This window comes from Bufo bufo, chromosome 2 (assembly GCF_905171765.1).
Source record: "Bufo bufo chromosome 2, aBufBuf1.1, whole genome shotgun sequence".
Classification (NCBI taxonomy): domain Eukaryota; kingdom Metazoa; phylum Chordata; class Amphibia; order Anura; family Bufonidae; genus Bufo; species Bufo bufo.
In genome coordinates this window covers 258449346-258464995 of record NC_053390.1, presented here as the reverse complement: position 1 = coordinate 258464995, position 15650 = coordinate 258449346, and the positions used below count along the sequence as shown (strand labels likewise).

The window sequence follows — 15650 nt, the reverse complement described above, 5'->3', positions numbered from 1 at the left end:
TCCTTTCACAATAGTCATAAATTGTCCCCAGTGACTTCATAGTATAACGTGATACCGCTCCCTCCCACAGTGCTCTTTCCCCTGTCCCTGCGAATACATTCACCCACGCATGCGCAGTGATTAAATTGGAGCTAGGTCAAGAACGCGAGCGCATGCGCAGAACGATGGTTCCCGCCCTTTCCGGTCTCCTGTAGAGTAGGTACCGCACGTCCGCATCCGCTAGTCTCAGTGAGGGACATCATGGCGGCGTTAGGCAGACTGTCTGGCATCCTCGGTCGTACTGTGGCAAGCCGTGGGCGCCTGTATTCGGCGGCGGCTCATGCTGAGCATGGAGATGCAGGTACAGGGTGAATGCAGTGTGGTCAGGCTGGCCTGTGTACTTCGGGTCACCTTCAGGCGCTGTCAGTGAAGGTCACCCCGGTCGGCGGTGCCTCAGTCTCTGCTTGTCTCTCCACAGCTCGCACATGGAAGATCCTGTCCTTTGTAGTGGCGCTGCCTGGCGTGGCCGTGTGCATGCTGAACGTGTTCCTGAAGGCGCAGCACCACGAGCCTCCTCCAGAGTTCGTAGCCTACGACCACCTGCGGATCCGGAGCAAGGTAAGCCATCCGGGTGACAGGTGACATCTCTGTCACATGTGGGTCTGCTTTATTGTAATATTATATATGTGGATTATCAGATAATGTAGATTTCTTTTTTGGCAATATGTGGAAAGTCATTTGTGCCCCTTGATGCCAGGTCTGTTGTCGGGTCCACTAGGACACAGATCGTTCTGCCAGTTGTCAGCTTGTGCGGGTGTTTAGAACGACCTTCACATTCGCGTACATGCACACAGCCGTGTACTTTATAAAGGTTTGATGCAGCGTCTATGCAACGGGTGAAATCTGCATAAACACTTGACCTGCTGCAGATTTTAAAATCTATACTGCACCTCAATGTTTGTGCAGAACATTTCTGCATCGTGTACCTGGGCATGAAAATCCGGATGGAATTTGTGCCAAGTGTGAGTAGCCTTTGGGCAGATAATATATAGATGGATAGATAGATATATCTCTATCTATCTAGTAGTATGAAAATCTAAAGCTTATCACCACGATGGGCAAATTCTGTAAACGCTGGTATAAATGGTAGAGATGCGCCTGGTGAAGGGGTGCTGTGATTGGTCAAGTCACATCTCCATCTATGTAATATGGATCTTCTGTTCTAAGCAGTTTTCTGACAGTTTCCCTTTAAAGGGTTTCTGTTACCAGATTTAACCCTATTAAGCTAGCGGACATTAGTGATGTGCTAATGTCCGCTAAACCTAACTAGCGTATTCCTCCTTTTTATTTATGCCCCCGTTACTCCAGAAATATAACTTTTATAACATGTTAATTAGCCTCTAGGAGTAGAGGGGGTGTTGTTCCTGCTCCTAGAGGCTCTGTTCTCCCACCTTTGTCGCCTCCCTCCCAAGTCCTGAATGACAGGCCCGGGCAGCGCTCGCATCTGTCTGCCAGCCCTGTGCTCTGGTGAAATCTCACGTCGTTCAGCATTCGGTGAGGAAGCTGGCAGCCTGCGAGCGTCTTTCCCTCATCGCATCTGTGCTGAACGATGTGAGATTTCACCAGCGCACAGGGCTGGCAGATAGATGTGAGCGCTGCCCGGGCCTCTCAATCAGGACTTGGAGGGAGGCAACAAAGGTGGTAGAACAGAGCCTCTAGGAGCAGGAACAACGCCCCCTCTGCTCCTAGAGGCTAATTAGCATATCATCTCTCATATCTTTCCTGTCCCACAGCCCTAAACAACTTTTTAGCACTTAACTCCCTTCTCCGTCCCCCAGCGCCCCCACCCTCTTCTCAGCTGAGGACTTTGCCAAATACTTCAAACAAAAGATAGTCAACATCAGAGAAAGCTTCACTACACAGACCCTCTACACAACTGCTCGGTCCTCTTCTCCCAAAATCTGCTTCTCCACCATTACAGAAGAAAAAACTCTCCACTCTACTCTCCAGATCTCATCTGACCACCTGCGCACTTGACTCAATCCCATCCCACCTCATCCCTAACCTCACCACAGTGTTAATCCCAGCACTAATTCATCTCTTCAACCTATCACTAACCTCTGGTGTCTTCCCCTCTGCTTTTAAATATGCTACCATTACACCCATCCTCAAAAAGCCTTCACTTGACGCATCTTTGTCCAGTTATTGCCCCATATCACTTCTTCCGTATGCCTCAAAGCTACTTGAACAACATGTCCATTCTGAACTGTCCTCTCACCTTTCCTCCTGCTCCCTCTTTGACCGCCTACAATCTGGCTTCCGACCCCACCACTCGACTGAGACTGCCCTTACCAAAGTCACCAATGACCTACTAACAGCCAAAACCAAGAAACAATACTCTGTTCTCCTTGACCTGTCCTCTGCCTTCGACACTGTTGACCACTCCCTTCTGTTGCAAACTCTCTCATCTCTTGGTCTGATATCACTGACCTGGCCCTCTCCTGGATCACATCATACCTCACAGATCGGACGTTTAGCGTCTCCCACTCCCGCACCACTTCCTCGTCGTCTCATTCCCTCTCTGTTGGTGTCCTGCAAGGCTCTGTCCTAGGACCCCTGCTCTTCTCTATCTAGACCTTTGGCCTGGGACAGCTCATAGAGTCCCATGGCTTTCAGTATCACTCTTAGGCCTCATGCACACGACCGTATTTTGTTTACGTGTCCGATCCGTTTTTTTTGCGTATAGGATGCGGACCCATTAATTTCAATGGGTCCGCAAAAAACGCGGACAGCACACCGTGTGCTGTCCGTATCAGTATGTCAGTTCCGTTGCTCCGCCAAAAAAATAGTGCATATCCTATTTTTTTTCTAGTTTGCGGACAATGATCGGCATTATAACAATGGATCCGCAAAAAAAAACGGATGCCATACGGAACGTCATCCGTTTTTTTTTGCGGACCGCAAAACACATACAGTTGTGTGCATGTAGCCTTATGCTGATGACACACAAATCTACCTCTCTGGTCCAGACATCACCACCTTACTATCAAGAATCCCACAATGTCTATCTTCTATATCATCCTTCTTCGCCTTTCGCTTTCTAAAACTTAACATGGATAAAACAGAATTAATCATCTTTTCCCCCATCTTGCTCAACCCCCCCCAACAGACCTATCTATCACGATCAATGGCTGCACACTATCCCCGGTCAACGAAGTCTGCTGCCTTGGAGTGACCTTGGATTCTGCCCTTTTCTTCCGACCGCACATCCAAGCCCTTTCCACCACCGCCGCCTTCAACTCAAAAACATCTCCCGCGTCCGCGCTTTCCTTAACATTGAATCTGCGAAAATGCTTGTACATGCCCTCATCATTTCCCGCCTAGACTACTGCAATACTCTCCTCTGTGGCCTTCCATCTAGCACTATCGCACCCCTCCAATCTATCCTCAACTCTGCTGCCCGACTAATCCACCTCTCACCCTGTTACTCCTCTGCCTGTCCGCTCTGCCAATCCCTTCACTGGCTCCCCATTGCCCAGCGAATTCACTTCAAAGTACTAACAAATGCATACAAGGCCGTCCACAACCTGTCCCCTCCCTACATCTCCGATTTACTTTCCCGATACAGCCCCACACGCAATCTCTGATCCTCACAAGACCTCCTTCTCTTCTCTCCTATTATCACCTCTTCCCACAATCACCTTCTAGATTTCTCCCTTGCATCCCCCATACTCTGGAACTCGCTACCCCAACATATCAGACTCTCACCTACAGTGGAATCCTTCAAAGAAACCGGAAAACCCACCTCTTCAGACAAGACTACAAGCTACAGTAACCCTGCTGCCTCTATACCGCCATGACCAGCTTCACCCTCACCTACTGTGTCCTTCTCCCATACCATGTAGATTGTAAGCCCTCACGGGCAGCGCCCTCTTTCCTTCTGTACCAGTTTGTAACTCGTCTTGTTTGATTAGTGCAATTGTCTGTATTATGTATGTGAACCTCTTCTCATATGTACAGCGCCATGGAATGAATGGCGCTTGAATAATAAATAATATTATAAAAGTTATATTTCTGGAGTAACGGGGGCATAGATAAAAGTAGGAATAGGCTGGCTAGGTTTAGCTGATATTAGCACATCGCTAATGTCAGCTAGCTTAATAGGGTTAAATCTGGTGACAGAAACCCTTTAAATACTTCTGAGCTTTATAGCGACTTTGCAGTTGTTGGCTGGCTTTCTAAATGTCGGAGCCTCTGATAATTTTTTATACACAAGGTTTTATAGGTTCTCCCTAGTCCTGTAAAGTCTAAGTCATGTGTTTTTATGAGGCCTTCTTACCTCATCTTTTACAGAAGTATGTTTGTGTTCTTACAGAAGTTTCCTTGGGGTGATGGAGAGAAGAGCCTTTTCCACAACCCACATGTGAATCCTCTCCCCACCGGCTACGAAGAATCGGAGCATTCTGAGCATTAGACTGTGGACACCTTGTTGTCTGGACCAGTGTGTTGTATGGGCCCACATAATATGCAGGGATCATGCTATTCTATTTAATGCTGTAAATGCCCTCCTTCCTTCCGCAGCCGTTGCAAAAATTGTCTAAATAAAGTTTATGGTTTGACCTCCAAGACTTGGCTGATACTTTAAGGTGAATTTTGCATTTTGAGGACTGACTTTTGGTCACTAAATGACAAACTGGATCAGCAAAAAAACTCTTCCGCTACCATTGACTTACATTGTGTTTCATGCCAGATCCGTCTTGATCAGTATCGCATGATGCACACACAAACGCTGCTGGCAGCGGTTTCATGTTCAGGGTGGGAACGGAATGAAATGCATTTCTGAGCACTCCGTTCCCTTCAGTTTTGTCCTCATTGACAATGAATGGGGACAAAACTAAAGTGGTTTTTCTCCGTTATTGTGATCTTATGACTGATCTCAATACCAGAAAGGAAAATGCTGATGTGAAAGTAGCCTAAGATGGATGGCATTGGATCATCACTATTGCTTATTTTGCTCAGTCATAATTGGCTTGCTTTACTTGGTACAACTTTTTTAGTAAGATTACTGAAAAATTAAACTATTTTAAGTAAAACAGTCTTAGCCCAGTGTGTTCCCTTAAAGGTGGTTTCTGGTCATTAAAAGCTATCCCCCTAGGTGGTAAACAAAATGATTGGCGGGGGGTTGACCCCTTGGGCGCCAATGAACCCAAGATGGTGGGTCCCGTTCCTCTGACTTGGGGTACTTTCACACTTGCGGCAGGACGGATCCGACAGGCTGTTCACCCTGTCAGGTCCTTCCGCTATTTGGCCGGACCGCCGCTTCGTCCCCATTGACTATGACGGGGTGGAGCTCCGGCGCAGTACGGAAGTTCGCGGTGAGAGGCAGCCGGACTAAAGTCGGACATACAGGACTTTTAGTCCGGCGGCCTTTCGCCGTACACTGCCGTGCTGCGACGGAACTCCGCCATTATAGTCGATTGGGACGGAGCAGCGGCATGGCGAAATAGCGGAAGGACATTTTAATTTAGTTTTTCTTGTGTTTAATAAAAAAATAAACTTTAACAAAAACCACTTTTTTCCTTTTGCATTGTCACATTATGACCCATAACATGTTATGTTTACGTCTATGAAGCAGTGTGAATACTCCATTTTTTTTGTAGGGTGATCTATAGTTTTGTATGGATACCATTTTGGTGTGTATGGCTTTTTGATCACTTTTTATTAAATTTCTTTGGATGTGAATCAACCATTTTTATTTTTCTGTTATAACGTTCACCTTATGGCGCAAATATATTTGAGTGATTTGAATATATATATATATATATATATATATATATATATATATATATATATATATATATATATATATATATATATATATTTTATTTTTAGTCTGTCTATGGACTTGCCATTGGTTGATCGCTTCTCCGATAGACTGCAATGATTTAACATTGCAGCCTGTGGAAAAATCACCAGGTTCCTACGGAGTATTGATGACCACCTATTTCTACAGTCTATATTTGTCTTAGGCTACTTTCACACTAGCGTTCAGAGCGGGTCTGTCTGATGTCTGCTCAGACGGATCCGCTCATATAATGCAGACTTGGGATCCGTTCAGAACGGATCCGTCTGCATTATATCTTAGAAAAAATTCTAAGTGTGAAAGTAGCTTCAGACGGATCCGTCCAGACTTTACATTGAAAGTCAATGGGGGACGGATCCGTTTGAAGATTGAGCCATATTGTGTCATCTTCAAACGGATCCGTCCCCATTGACTTACATTGTAAGTCTGGACGGATCCGCTTGCCTCCGCACGGCCAGGCGGATACCGCTTGCTGAGCGGAGGCTGAACGCTGCCAGACTGATGCATTCTGAGCGGATCCGCATCCACTCAGAATGCATTGGTAGCTGGACGGATGCGTTTGGGGCCGCTTGTGAGAGCCTTCAAATGGAGCTCACAAGCGGAGCCCCGAACGCTAGTGTGATAGTAGACTTAAATGCTTAAGAGTTACGACTGTTGGGTCAGTCCTATGAATGTGTCAGGATTATTACATCATAGTTGGATGAATTGATTGCATCAGTGGCTTGTCATATCCATAATCTTGTGTTATACACGTTCTATGGGATCTATATCTTGACTAAATTATAACCCGAATGCCCATATCAACTGTTGTGCATCCTATCTTACCATCTGGTGGTGGTAATGCTACATCAGACCCATAACTCTATGTGATGAATTACACACACAATATGAATTTCCTGACCTCCATAGACCTGTAATCTAGCATTAGTTTTATTTATTTTGCATCCAATTGCTATGGTTTATCAATACTCTAGATTTCATCATAGTGTGGGGTTTATCCTTACTCCACCCTGTTGTCTCTTAGCTGTCCCTTTCAGGACGAATGAACCTACTGTCTAGTAAAGGTCTTGTTGATTCACTGTATTAATACCGAGACACTGATATAGATAGAGATATGTATATGTGATCCCACTTCTGTCAGCCCCTACCCCAGTGACCTAGGGTTGTGAAGGACGAGATAAGAGTGGGATCTATGCAGGAAGCTGGGAGCCTGGGAACACATGACTAACTGGATCTGGCGCTAACTTGTAAAAAAGGAAACTATCTCAGATACCCAGGTCTGCAGTGTAGGCATCTCACAGGGAACAGTTCTTTCGCCACTACTCTTTTCATTATACACTGCCGATTTTTGCATACGACACTGACCAATGGCACCTGCAAAAATTCTCAGACTACGCCGTGGTAACAGGGTACATCAACGATGATGAAGATAAAATACAGGCAAATGACACGAGACTTAGTAGACTGATGCTCAGAGAACAGTCTGATATTGATTGTGACGAAGGATATGGGAGTGAGATTAAAAAAAAGGAACCCGTGCAGCTGATCATGATCAACAGCAGGAGGTCAAGATCGTTAACAGCTAAACATATCTAGGAATACCTTAAAGAAAAACGTGCATGGCTCAGGAACATAGACAAAATAAACCGGAAATAAGAGTTGTCTGTACTTGATGAGGAAACTGGGGTCATGCTGGACATCTATCACTCAGTAATGGCAAGTATCATGTTCTTTGCAGTTGTATGTTTTGGGAGGGGGTGCCAAGGAGGCTGACCAGAACAAAACACACAAATTGATCTAAAAGGCTGGCAGTGTGGTTGGCACCCAACTGCCACAGCTCGAGTTTGTGGCAGATGGGGAAATTATTGCAAAATTTGAGTATCATTGTCAACCAGTCCCTACATCCCCTAGGACTGAGGCTACGGAGCAGCTTCAGTGGTCGGTTCATCCCGAAGAGATGCAGCATGGACAGGTAAAGGCGGTCCTTCACACTGTACAACAAGGAACTGCTGGGCCCGATAGAAGGCACTAGGATTGGTTACATTATGCAACTACACAAACCTGGTCTCTGTGTAATTTGTTTTCTGTGTCCCTTATTGTATGATTATATAACTATGTAAACAATGAGCTGCCCCTGTGACACCGCCATAGTCCACTGAGGGATTACATTTTTTTACATTTATCTTAACCCCTTAATGCCATACATGTACAGCATTACACGCAGGGAATTATATGGAGCCGGCTGCTGCACCTGCTCCATACACAAAAGGCATGGCCAACATAAATAGGCAGGGACAACGGGTGCAGACAGGGCCAGCAATACTGTAGTTTGCAGCACAAAATGCCACAGTTCAGCACAAAATACTGTCACGCCGCCACAGTATCGAACTGTATCACCATCCTGTGAACAGTGATACAGTTGAATGCAGAAGGGCTTTTTCTGCCACCAGCCAGATGTCCTAAGTCCTGATGCTCCTAGCATTATGTAGTGCTGAGAGCATCAGATTGCTATGGACCCAGCCAGCGGAGGGTTTGGGTGGTCTCCTGGGCATCGGACCACTGGGAAATTTCCCTGTAAGGTCTATGGCCAGTCCGCCACTGAATGTTTTTCTTCTTTTTTTTTTTTTTTTTTTTTGCAGCTTCAAAAAAAAAAATATGTGCATTGGGTGTTGACTACGTTTTTTTTTTTTTTTTAATCAGTGCTTTTTTTCTCATACAGCCAATTGCATGTGAACTTGGCAGCTGAAGGCATCCACGTTGGTCCCATGTTCATATGTCTGCATTGCTGAGAATATGCAAATGCATTTCTAGGAGCAACAGGGGCGTTGCTGTTACACCTAGAGGTTGTGCTCTATATGCCACTGCCGCATCCTCTGCACTTTGATAGGGCCAGGCACTGAAAACGTCCTCACGTCTGGTCCTGTCAATCAAAATGCATAGGTTTTGTCAGTTGCAAAGCCTCTAGGTGTAACAGCCACGCCCCTGTTGCTCCTAGAGGCTCATTTGCATATATAAAAACTTCCTCTTTCTCAGCAATGTGGGCACATATGAACATGGGACCAACACAGATGTCTTCAGCTGCCAAGTGCACATGGACCAGGTCAGTCAGTGTTAGGCCTCTTTCACACTACAGTATGTCGATTTCAGTGTTTTGCGTTCCGTTTTTCACGGATCCGTTGTTCCGTTTTTTTTTGTTTCCGTTGTGTTTCGGTTCCGTTTTTCCGTATGGCATATACAGTACACAGTAATTACATAGAGAAAATTGGGCTGGGCATAACATTTTCAATAGATGGTTCAGCAAAAAACAGAACGGATATGGAAGTCATACGGATGCATTTCTGTATGCATTCCGTTGACTTTAATGGAGCCACGGAACGTGATTTGCGGCCAAATATAGGACATGTTCTACCTTTCAACGGAAACGGAATGCATACGGAGTACATTCCGTTTTTTTTTGCGGAACCATTGAAATAAATGCCCTTTAAAAATGGACACATTGTCAGTTTTTCATGGGCATTTTTCAACTATTTGTGCATCTGTTTTCTGGCCATCTGATTTTAAAGCGCGTTTTTGCATCCATTTTTAACGGCTGTTAAAAACAGCCGACTTTCATTGGGTTACGCACCCTGTAGTACCCTCAGTATATTATGCCTCCCCTAGTATAAATAATGCACCCCTTTGTGCCCCCAGTAGTTATAATGTCCCCCTTAGTGCCTCCCAATAGTTATAATAGCCCCCAAGTTATGGCCATGTATAGATATTAGCCTCTGTTGTGCACCCATATACAGTCAGGTCCATAAATATTGGGACATCGACACAATTCTAACATTTTTGGCTCTATACACCACCACAATGGATTTGAAATGAAACTAACAAGATGCGCTTTAACTGCAGACTGTCAGCTTTAATTTGAGAGTATTTACATCCAAGTCAGGTGAACGGTGTAGGAATTACAACAGTTTGCATATGTGCCTCCCACTTGTTAAGGGACCAAAAGTAATGGGATGAATAATAATCATAATTCAAACTTTTACTTTTTAATACTTGGTTGCAAACCCTTAGCAGTCAATTATAGCCTGAAGTCTGGAATGCATAGACATCTCCAGACGCTGGGTTTCATGCCTGGTGATGCTCTGCCAGGCCTCTACTGCAACCGTCTTCAGTTCCTGCTGGTTCTCGGGGGATTTTCCCATCAGTTTTGTCTTCAGCAAGTGAAATGCATGCTCAATTGGATTCAGGTCAGGTGATGGACTTGGCCATTGCATAACATTCCACTTCTTTCCCTTAAAAAACTCTTTGGTTGCTTTTGCAGTATGCTTTGGGTCATTGTCCATCTGCACTGTGAAGCGCTGTCCAATGAGTTCTGAAGCATTTGGCTGAATATGAGCAGATAATATTGCCCGAAACACTTCAGAATTCATCCTGCTGCTTTTGTCAGCAGTCACATCATCAATAAATACAAGAGAGCCAGTTCCATTGGCAGCCATACATGCCCACGTCATGACACTACCACCACCATGCTTCACTGATGAGGTGGTATGCTTAGGATCATGAGCAGTTCCTTTCCTTCTTCATAGCTTTCTCTTCCCATCTGTCCATAGGATGTTGTTCCAGAACAGTGAAAGCTTTTTTAGATGTCGTTTGGCAAACTCTAATCTGGCCTTCCTGTTTTTGAGGTTCATCAATGGTTTACATTTTGTGGTGAACCCTCTGTATTCACTCTGGTGAAGTCTTCTCTTGATTGTTGACTTTGACATACATACACCTACCTCCTGGAGAGTGTTCTTGATCTGGCCAACTGTTGTGAAGGGTATTTTCTTCACCAGGGAAAGAATTCTTCGGTCATCCAGCACAGTTGTTTTCCCTGGTCTTCAGGGTCTTTTGGTGTTGCCGAGCTCACCGGTGCGTTCCTTCTTTTCAAGAATGTTCCAAACAGTTGTTTTGGCCACGCCTAATGTTTTTGCTATCTCTCTGATGGGTTTGTTGTGATTTTTTCAGCCTAATAATGGCTTGCTTCACTGATAGGTACAGCTCTTTGGATCTCATCTTTAGAGTTGACAGCAACAGATTCCAAATGAAAATAGCACACTTGAAATTAACTCTGGACCTGCTCATTGTAAATGGGATAATGAGGGAATAACACACACCTGGCCATAGAACAGCTGAGAAGCCAATTGTCCCATTACTTTTGGTTCCTTAACAAGTGGGAGGCACATATGCAAACTGTTGTAATTCCTACACTGTTCACCTGATTTGGATGTAAATAACCTCAAATTAAAGCTGACAGTCTGCAGTTAAAACACATCTTGTTTGTTTCATTTCAAATCCATTGTGGTGGTGTATAGAGCCAAAAATGTTACAATTGTGTCGATGTCCCAATATTTATGGACCTGACTGTATAATGCCCCCGCCTTTCCTCCCATCCCCAACTAGTGCTGAAATATATATATACACTGCTCAAAAAAATAAAGGGAACACTTAAACAACACAATGTAACTCCAAGTCAATCACACTTCTGTGAAATCAAACTGTCCACTTAGGAAGCAACACTGAGTGACAATCAATTTCACATGCTGTTGTGAAAATGGGATACAGGTGGAAATTATAGGCAATTAGCAAGACACCTCCAATAAAGGAGTGGTTCTGCAGGTGGTGACCTGACCACTTCTCAGTTCCTATGCTTCCTGGCTGATGTTTTGGTCACTTTTGAATGCTGCCGGTGCTTTCACTCTAGTGGTAGCATGAGACGGAGTCTACAACCCACACAAGTGGCTCAGGTAGTGCAGCTTATCCAGGATGGCACATCAATGCGAGCTGTGGCAAGAAGGTTTGCTGTGTCTGTCAGCATAGTGTCCAGAACATGGAGGCGCTACCAGGAGACAGGCCAGTACATCAGGAGACGTGGAAGAGGCCGTAGGAGGGCAACAACCTAACAGCAGGACCGCTACCTCCGCCTTTGTGCAAGGAGGAACAGGAGGAGCACTGCCAGAGCCCTGCAAAATGACCTCCAGCAGGCCACAAATGTGCATGTGTCTGCTCAAACGGTCAGAAACAGACTCCATGAGGGTGATATGAGGGCCCGACGTATACAGGTGGGGGTTGTGCTTACAGCCCAACACCGTGCAGGACCGTTTGGCATTTGCCAGAAAACACCAAGATTGGCAAACACGCCACTGGCGCCCTGTGCTCTTCACAGATGAAACAGGTTTACACTGAGCACGTGACAGAGTCTGGAGACGCTGTGGAGAACGTTCTGCTGCCTGCAACATCCTCCTGCATGACCGGTTTGGCATTGGGTCAGTAATGGTGTGGGGTGGCATTTCTTTGGAGGGCCGCACAGCCCTCCATGTGCTCGCCAGAGGTAGCCTGACTGCCATTAGGTACCGAGATGAGATCCTCAGACCCCTTGTGAGACCATATGCTGGTGCGGTTGGCCCTGGGTTCCTCCTAATGCAAGACAATGCTAGACCTCATGTGGCTGGAGTGTGTCAGCAGTTCCTGCAAGACGAAGGCATTGATGCTATGGACTGGCCCGCCCATTCCCCAGACCTGAATCCAATTGAGCACATCTGGGACATCACGTCTCGCTCTATCCACCAACGTCACGTTGCACCACAGACTGTCCAGGAGTTGGCAGATGCTTTAGTCCAGGTCTGGGAGGAGATTCCTCAGGAGACCATCCGCCACCTCATCAGGAGCATGCACAGGCGTTGTAGGGAGGTCATACAGGCACGTGGAGGCCACACACACAACTGAGCCTCATTTTGACAGGATCAGCCTGTAGTGTGTTTTTCCACTTTAATTTTGAGGGTGACTCCAAATCCAGACCTCCATGGGTTAAAAAATTTGATTTCCATATTTTTTTTTTGTGTGATTTTGTTGTCAGCACATTCAACTATGTAAAGAACAAAGTATTTCAGAAGAATATTTAATTAATTCAGATCTAGAATGTGTTATTTTTGTGTTCCCTTTATTTTTTTGAGCAGTGTATATATATACACACACATTCACCTAAAGAATTATTAGGAACACCATACTAATACGGTGTTGGACCCCCTTTTGCCTTCAGAACTGCCTTAATTCTATGTGGCATTGATTCAACAAGGTGCTGATAGCATTCTTTAGAAATGTTGGCCCATATTGATAGGATAGCATCTTGCAGTTGATGGAGATTTGAGGGATGCACATCCAGGGCACGAAGCTCCCGTTCCACCACATCCCAAAGATGCTCTATTGGGTTGAGATCTGGTGACTGTGGGGGCCATTTTAGTACAGTGAACTCATTGTCATGTTCAAGAAACCAATTTGAAATGATTCGAGCTTTGTGACATGGTGCATTATCCTGCTGGAAGTAGCCATCAGAGGATGGATACATGTTCTCATTCTGTTTACGCCAAATTCAGACATTTGAATGTCTCAACAGAAATCGAGACTCATCAGACCAGGCAACATTTTTCCAGTCTTCAACAGTCCAATTTTGGTGAGCTCGTTCAAATTGTAGCCTCTTTTTCCTATTTGTAGTGGAGATGAGTGGTACCCGGTGGGGTCTTCTGCTGTTGTAGCCCATCCGCCTCAAGGTTGTGCTTGTTGTGGCTTCACAAATGCTTTGCTGCATACCTCGGCTGCATACGAGTGGTTATTTCAGTCAATGTTGCTCTTCTATCAGCTTGAATCAGTTGGCCCATTCTCCTCTGACCTCTAGCATCCACAAGGCATTTTGGCCCACAGGACTGCCGCATACTGGATGTTTTTCCCTTTTCACACCATTCTTTGTAAACCCTAGAAATGGTTGTGCGTGAAAATCCCAGTAACTGAGCAGATTGTGAAATACTCAGACCGGCCCGTCTGGCACCAACAACCATGCCACGCTCAAAATTGCTTAAAATCACCTTTCTTTCCCATTCTGACATTCAGTTTGGAGTTCAGGAGATTGTCTTGACCAGGACCACCCCCCTAAATGCATTGAAGCAACTGCCATGTGATTGGTTGACTAGATAATTGCATTAATGAGAAATAGAACAGGTGTTCCTAATAATTCTTTAGGTGAGTGTATAAGCACCTCAGGTCCTGCAGCATCAAGTGGCGAGCGAGTGTTTCTTCACGAGCAAGTGGATGAGGTGCATATTTTATTTTTTAAACCCTGAAAGGCCATTTTTTCACAGTGTACCAATTTTAACAGCCATTAGACAGGTGCACTCCTATCTAAACAGCCGTTAAAACCAGACCCATTGATTTTATTGGGGTTCTTCTGGCCATGATAACAGATGAAAATAGGCCATGTTATTTTTTTGACGGCCACTATTCACTGGCCCAAATAGCTTCAAATCACCAAAATGAAGTGGGTACCACCTATTAAATATCAATTATGGGGTGCCTTCATGTACCCTAGTATATGAGGGAGCTGCAGTGATATACGTGTGGCTCTCAACATGACGTATTGATTATGTTTCCATCCATGTGTGTTTGACCAGAGCTCTGGGCACTCTAAAGTAGTATATATTTTCATGCATTAGATGTCACATTTAAAGTATTTATTATATTTTCTTTTTATCTAACTTTAATAATGTTTGGATTCATAATATTGACAATCATGTGTTGAGAGAACTTAAAGGGGTTGTCTCATCACAAACAATGGGGGGATATCGCTAGGCTATGCCCCCATTGTCTTATAGGTGCGGGTCCGACCGATGGGACCCGCACCTCAATCAAGAACGGAGCCCAGGCCCATGCGCGGTGTGCTCCCATTCACTTCTATGGGGAGCACGCTTGGTGGTGGCCAACCGGAGTCCTCCAGCCACCACCTTGCAGGGCTCCGTTCCTGATATAGGTGCGGGACCCATAAGACAATGAGGGCATATCCTAGCGATCCCCCATAATGCCTTTTGGTATATGAAATTTTAACCTTATAGGGGGTGACACCATGTACTGGGGACATGTTTACATTCATTGTCTCCTGAGAGTTGTCTTCTTCGTTTTAGATGTTTTTAAATGTCCAGACACTCTGTTTCAATAAAGTATTTTTTTCATTATTATATAACTTGAATTTGGTGAGGTGTGCCTTGTGTATGTGCTTTTTCTTGGTTTATGTAGCTTCAATCAGGTTTTGTATCGGCCGTCACATGGCTTTTTTTTTCAATTCGTGTGAATGTAGCCTAAGGGGTCGAGAATATAATTAGCAGAGAGTTTACTTATTAGGTTAGAGTAGACCTGACTTTCCAGGAGCTTAGAGATGAAGGGGAGATTAGAGACAGGTTGGTAGTTAACAGCACAAGTTGAGAAGTCGAGTCAAGAGATGTTTTTTTTAGTAGTAGAGTTATAACAGAATGTTTAACCCCTTAAGGAGCCATGACTTACATGTACGTCATATCTGGACGGGACTTAAAGACCCATGACGTACATGTACTTCATGAGGTCTGGGGAAAGATCGGGGTGGAATCGCGGCACCATGGCTGCGCTTACTGGCAAGCAGCCATGCCAGGTAAGGGCAGCATAGTTCCGATCCACCCCCTGCAGCTCCAAGCGCTGCGATTGGCCGATCAATGAGACCAGCACATCGCAGCGCAGGAAGTTGTCAGAAGCTGCGGGTCGGGAGGAGGTCAGGGGACTGTGGCCGATGCTGAACTGGTCAACACCGGTCACATCCGAGGTGGGCAGGGCACACCAGTGTTTTGGGTCCCCTGCCAGCACTGCGATTGGCTGGAACAACACTCCAGCCAATGGCAGCGCTATAGCTGCACAGGAAGAAGCTGAACTAACCTGCATGCAGCCATTCTATCTAGTGACTGCATGCAGAGAGGTTCTGTGCCTT

The 15650-nt window shown here is 45.3% G+C and overlaps 1 protein-coding gene across 1 annotated transcript; it reads left to right on the top strand.

Annotated features, from left to right (window-relative positions):
* Positions 1 to 201: 201 nt before the first annotated feature.
* Positions 202 to 4605, top strand: LOC120988797 (cytochrome c oxidase subunit 6A, mitochondrial). Its single transcript, XM_040416506.1, has 3 exons — positions 202 to 340; positions 458 to 597; positions 4355 to 4605. Exons 1-3 carry the CDS (start codon positions 241 to 243, stop codon positions 4451 to 4453), a joined length of 339 nt encoding a protein of 112 aa, XP_040272440.1. The 5' UTR covers positions 202 to 240; the 3' UTR covers positions 4454 to 4605.
* Positions 4606 to 15650: the final 11045 nt, after the last annotated feature.

Coding starts and splice junctions, on each gene's coding strand:
- LOC120988797 (XM_040416506.1), top strand. CDS start 241: ATGGCGGCGTTAGGCAGACTGTCTGGCATCCTCGGTCGTACTGTGGCA. Junction 341..457: donor TGCTGAGCATGGAGATGCAG/GTACAGGGTGAA, acceptor GTCTCTCCACAG/CTCGCACATGGAAGATCCTG. Junction 598..4,354: donor ACCTGCGGATCCGGAGCAAG/GTAAGCCATCCG, acceptor GTGTTCTTACAG/AAGTTTCCTTGGGGTGATGG.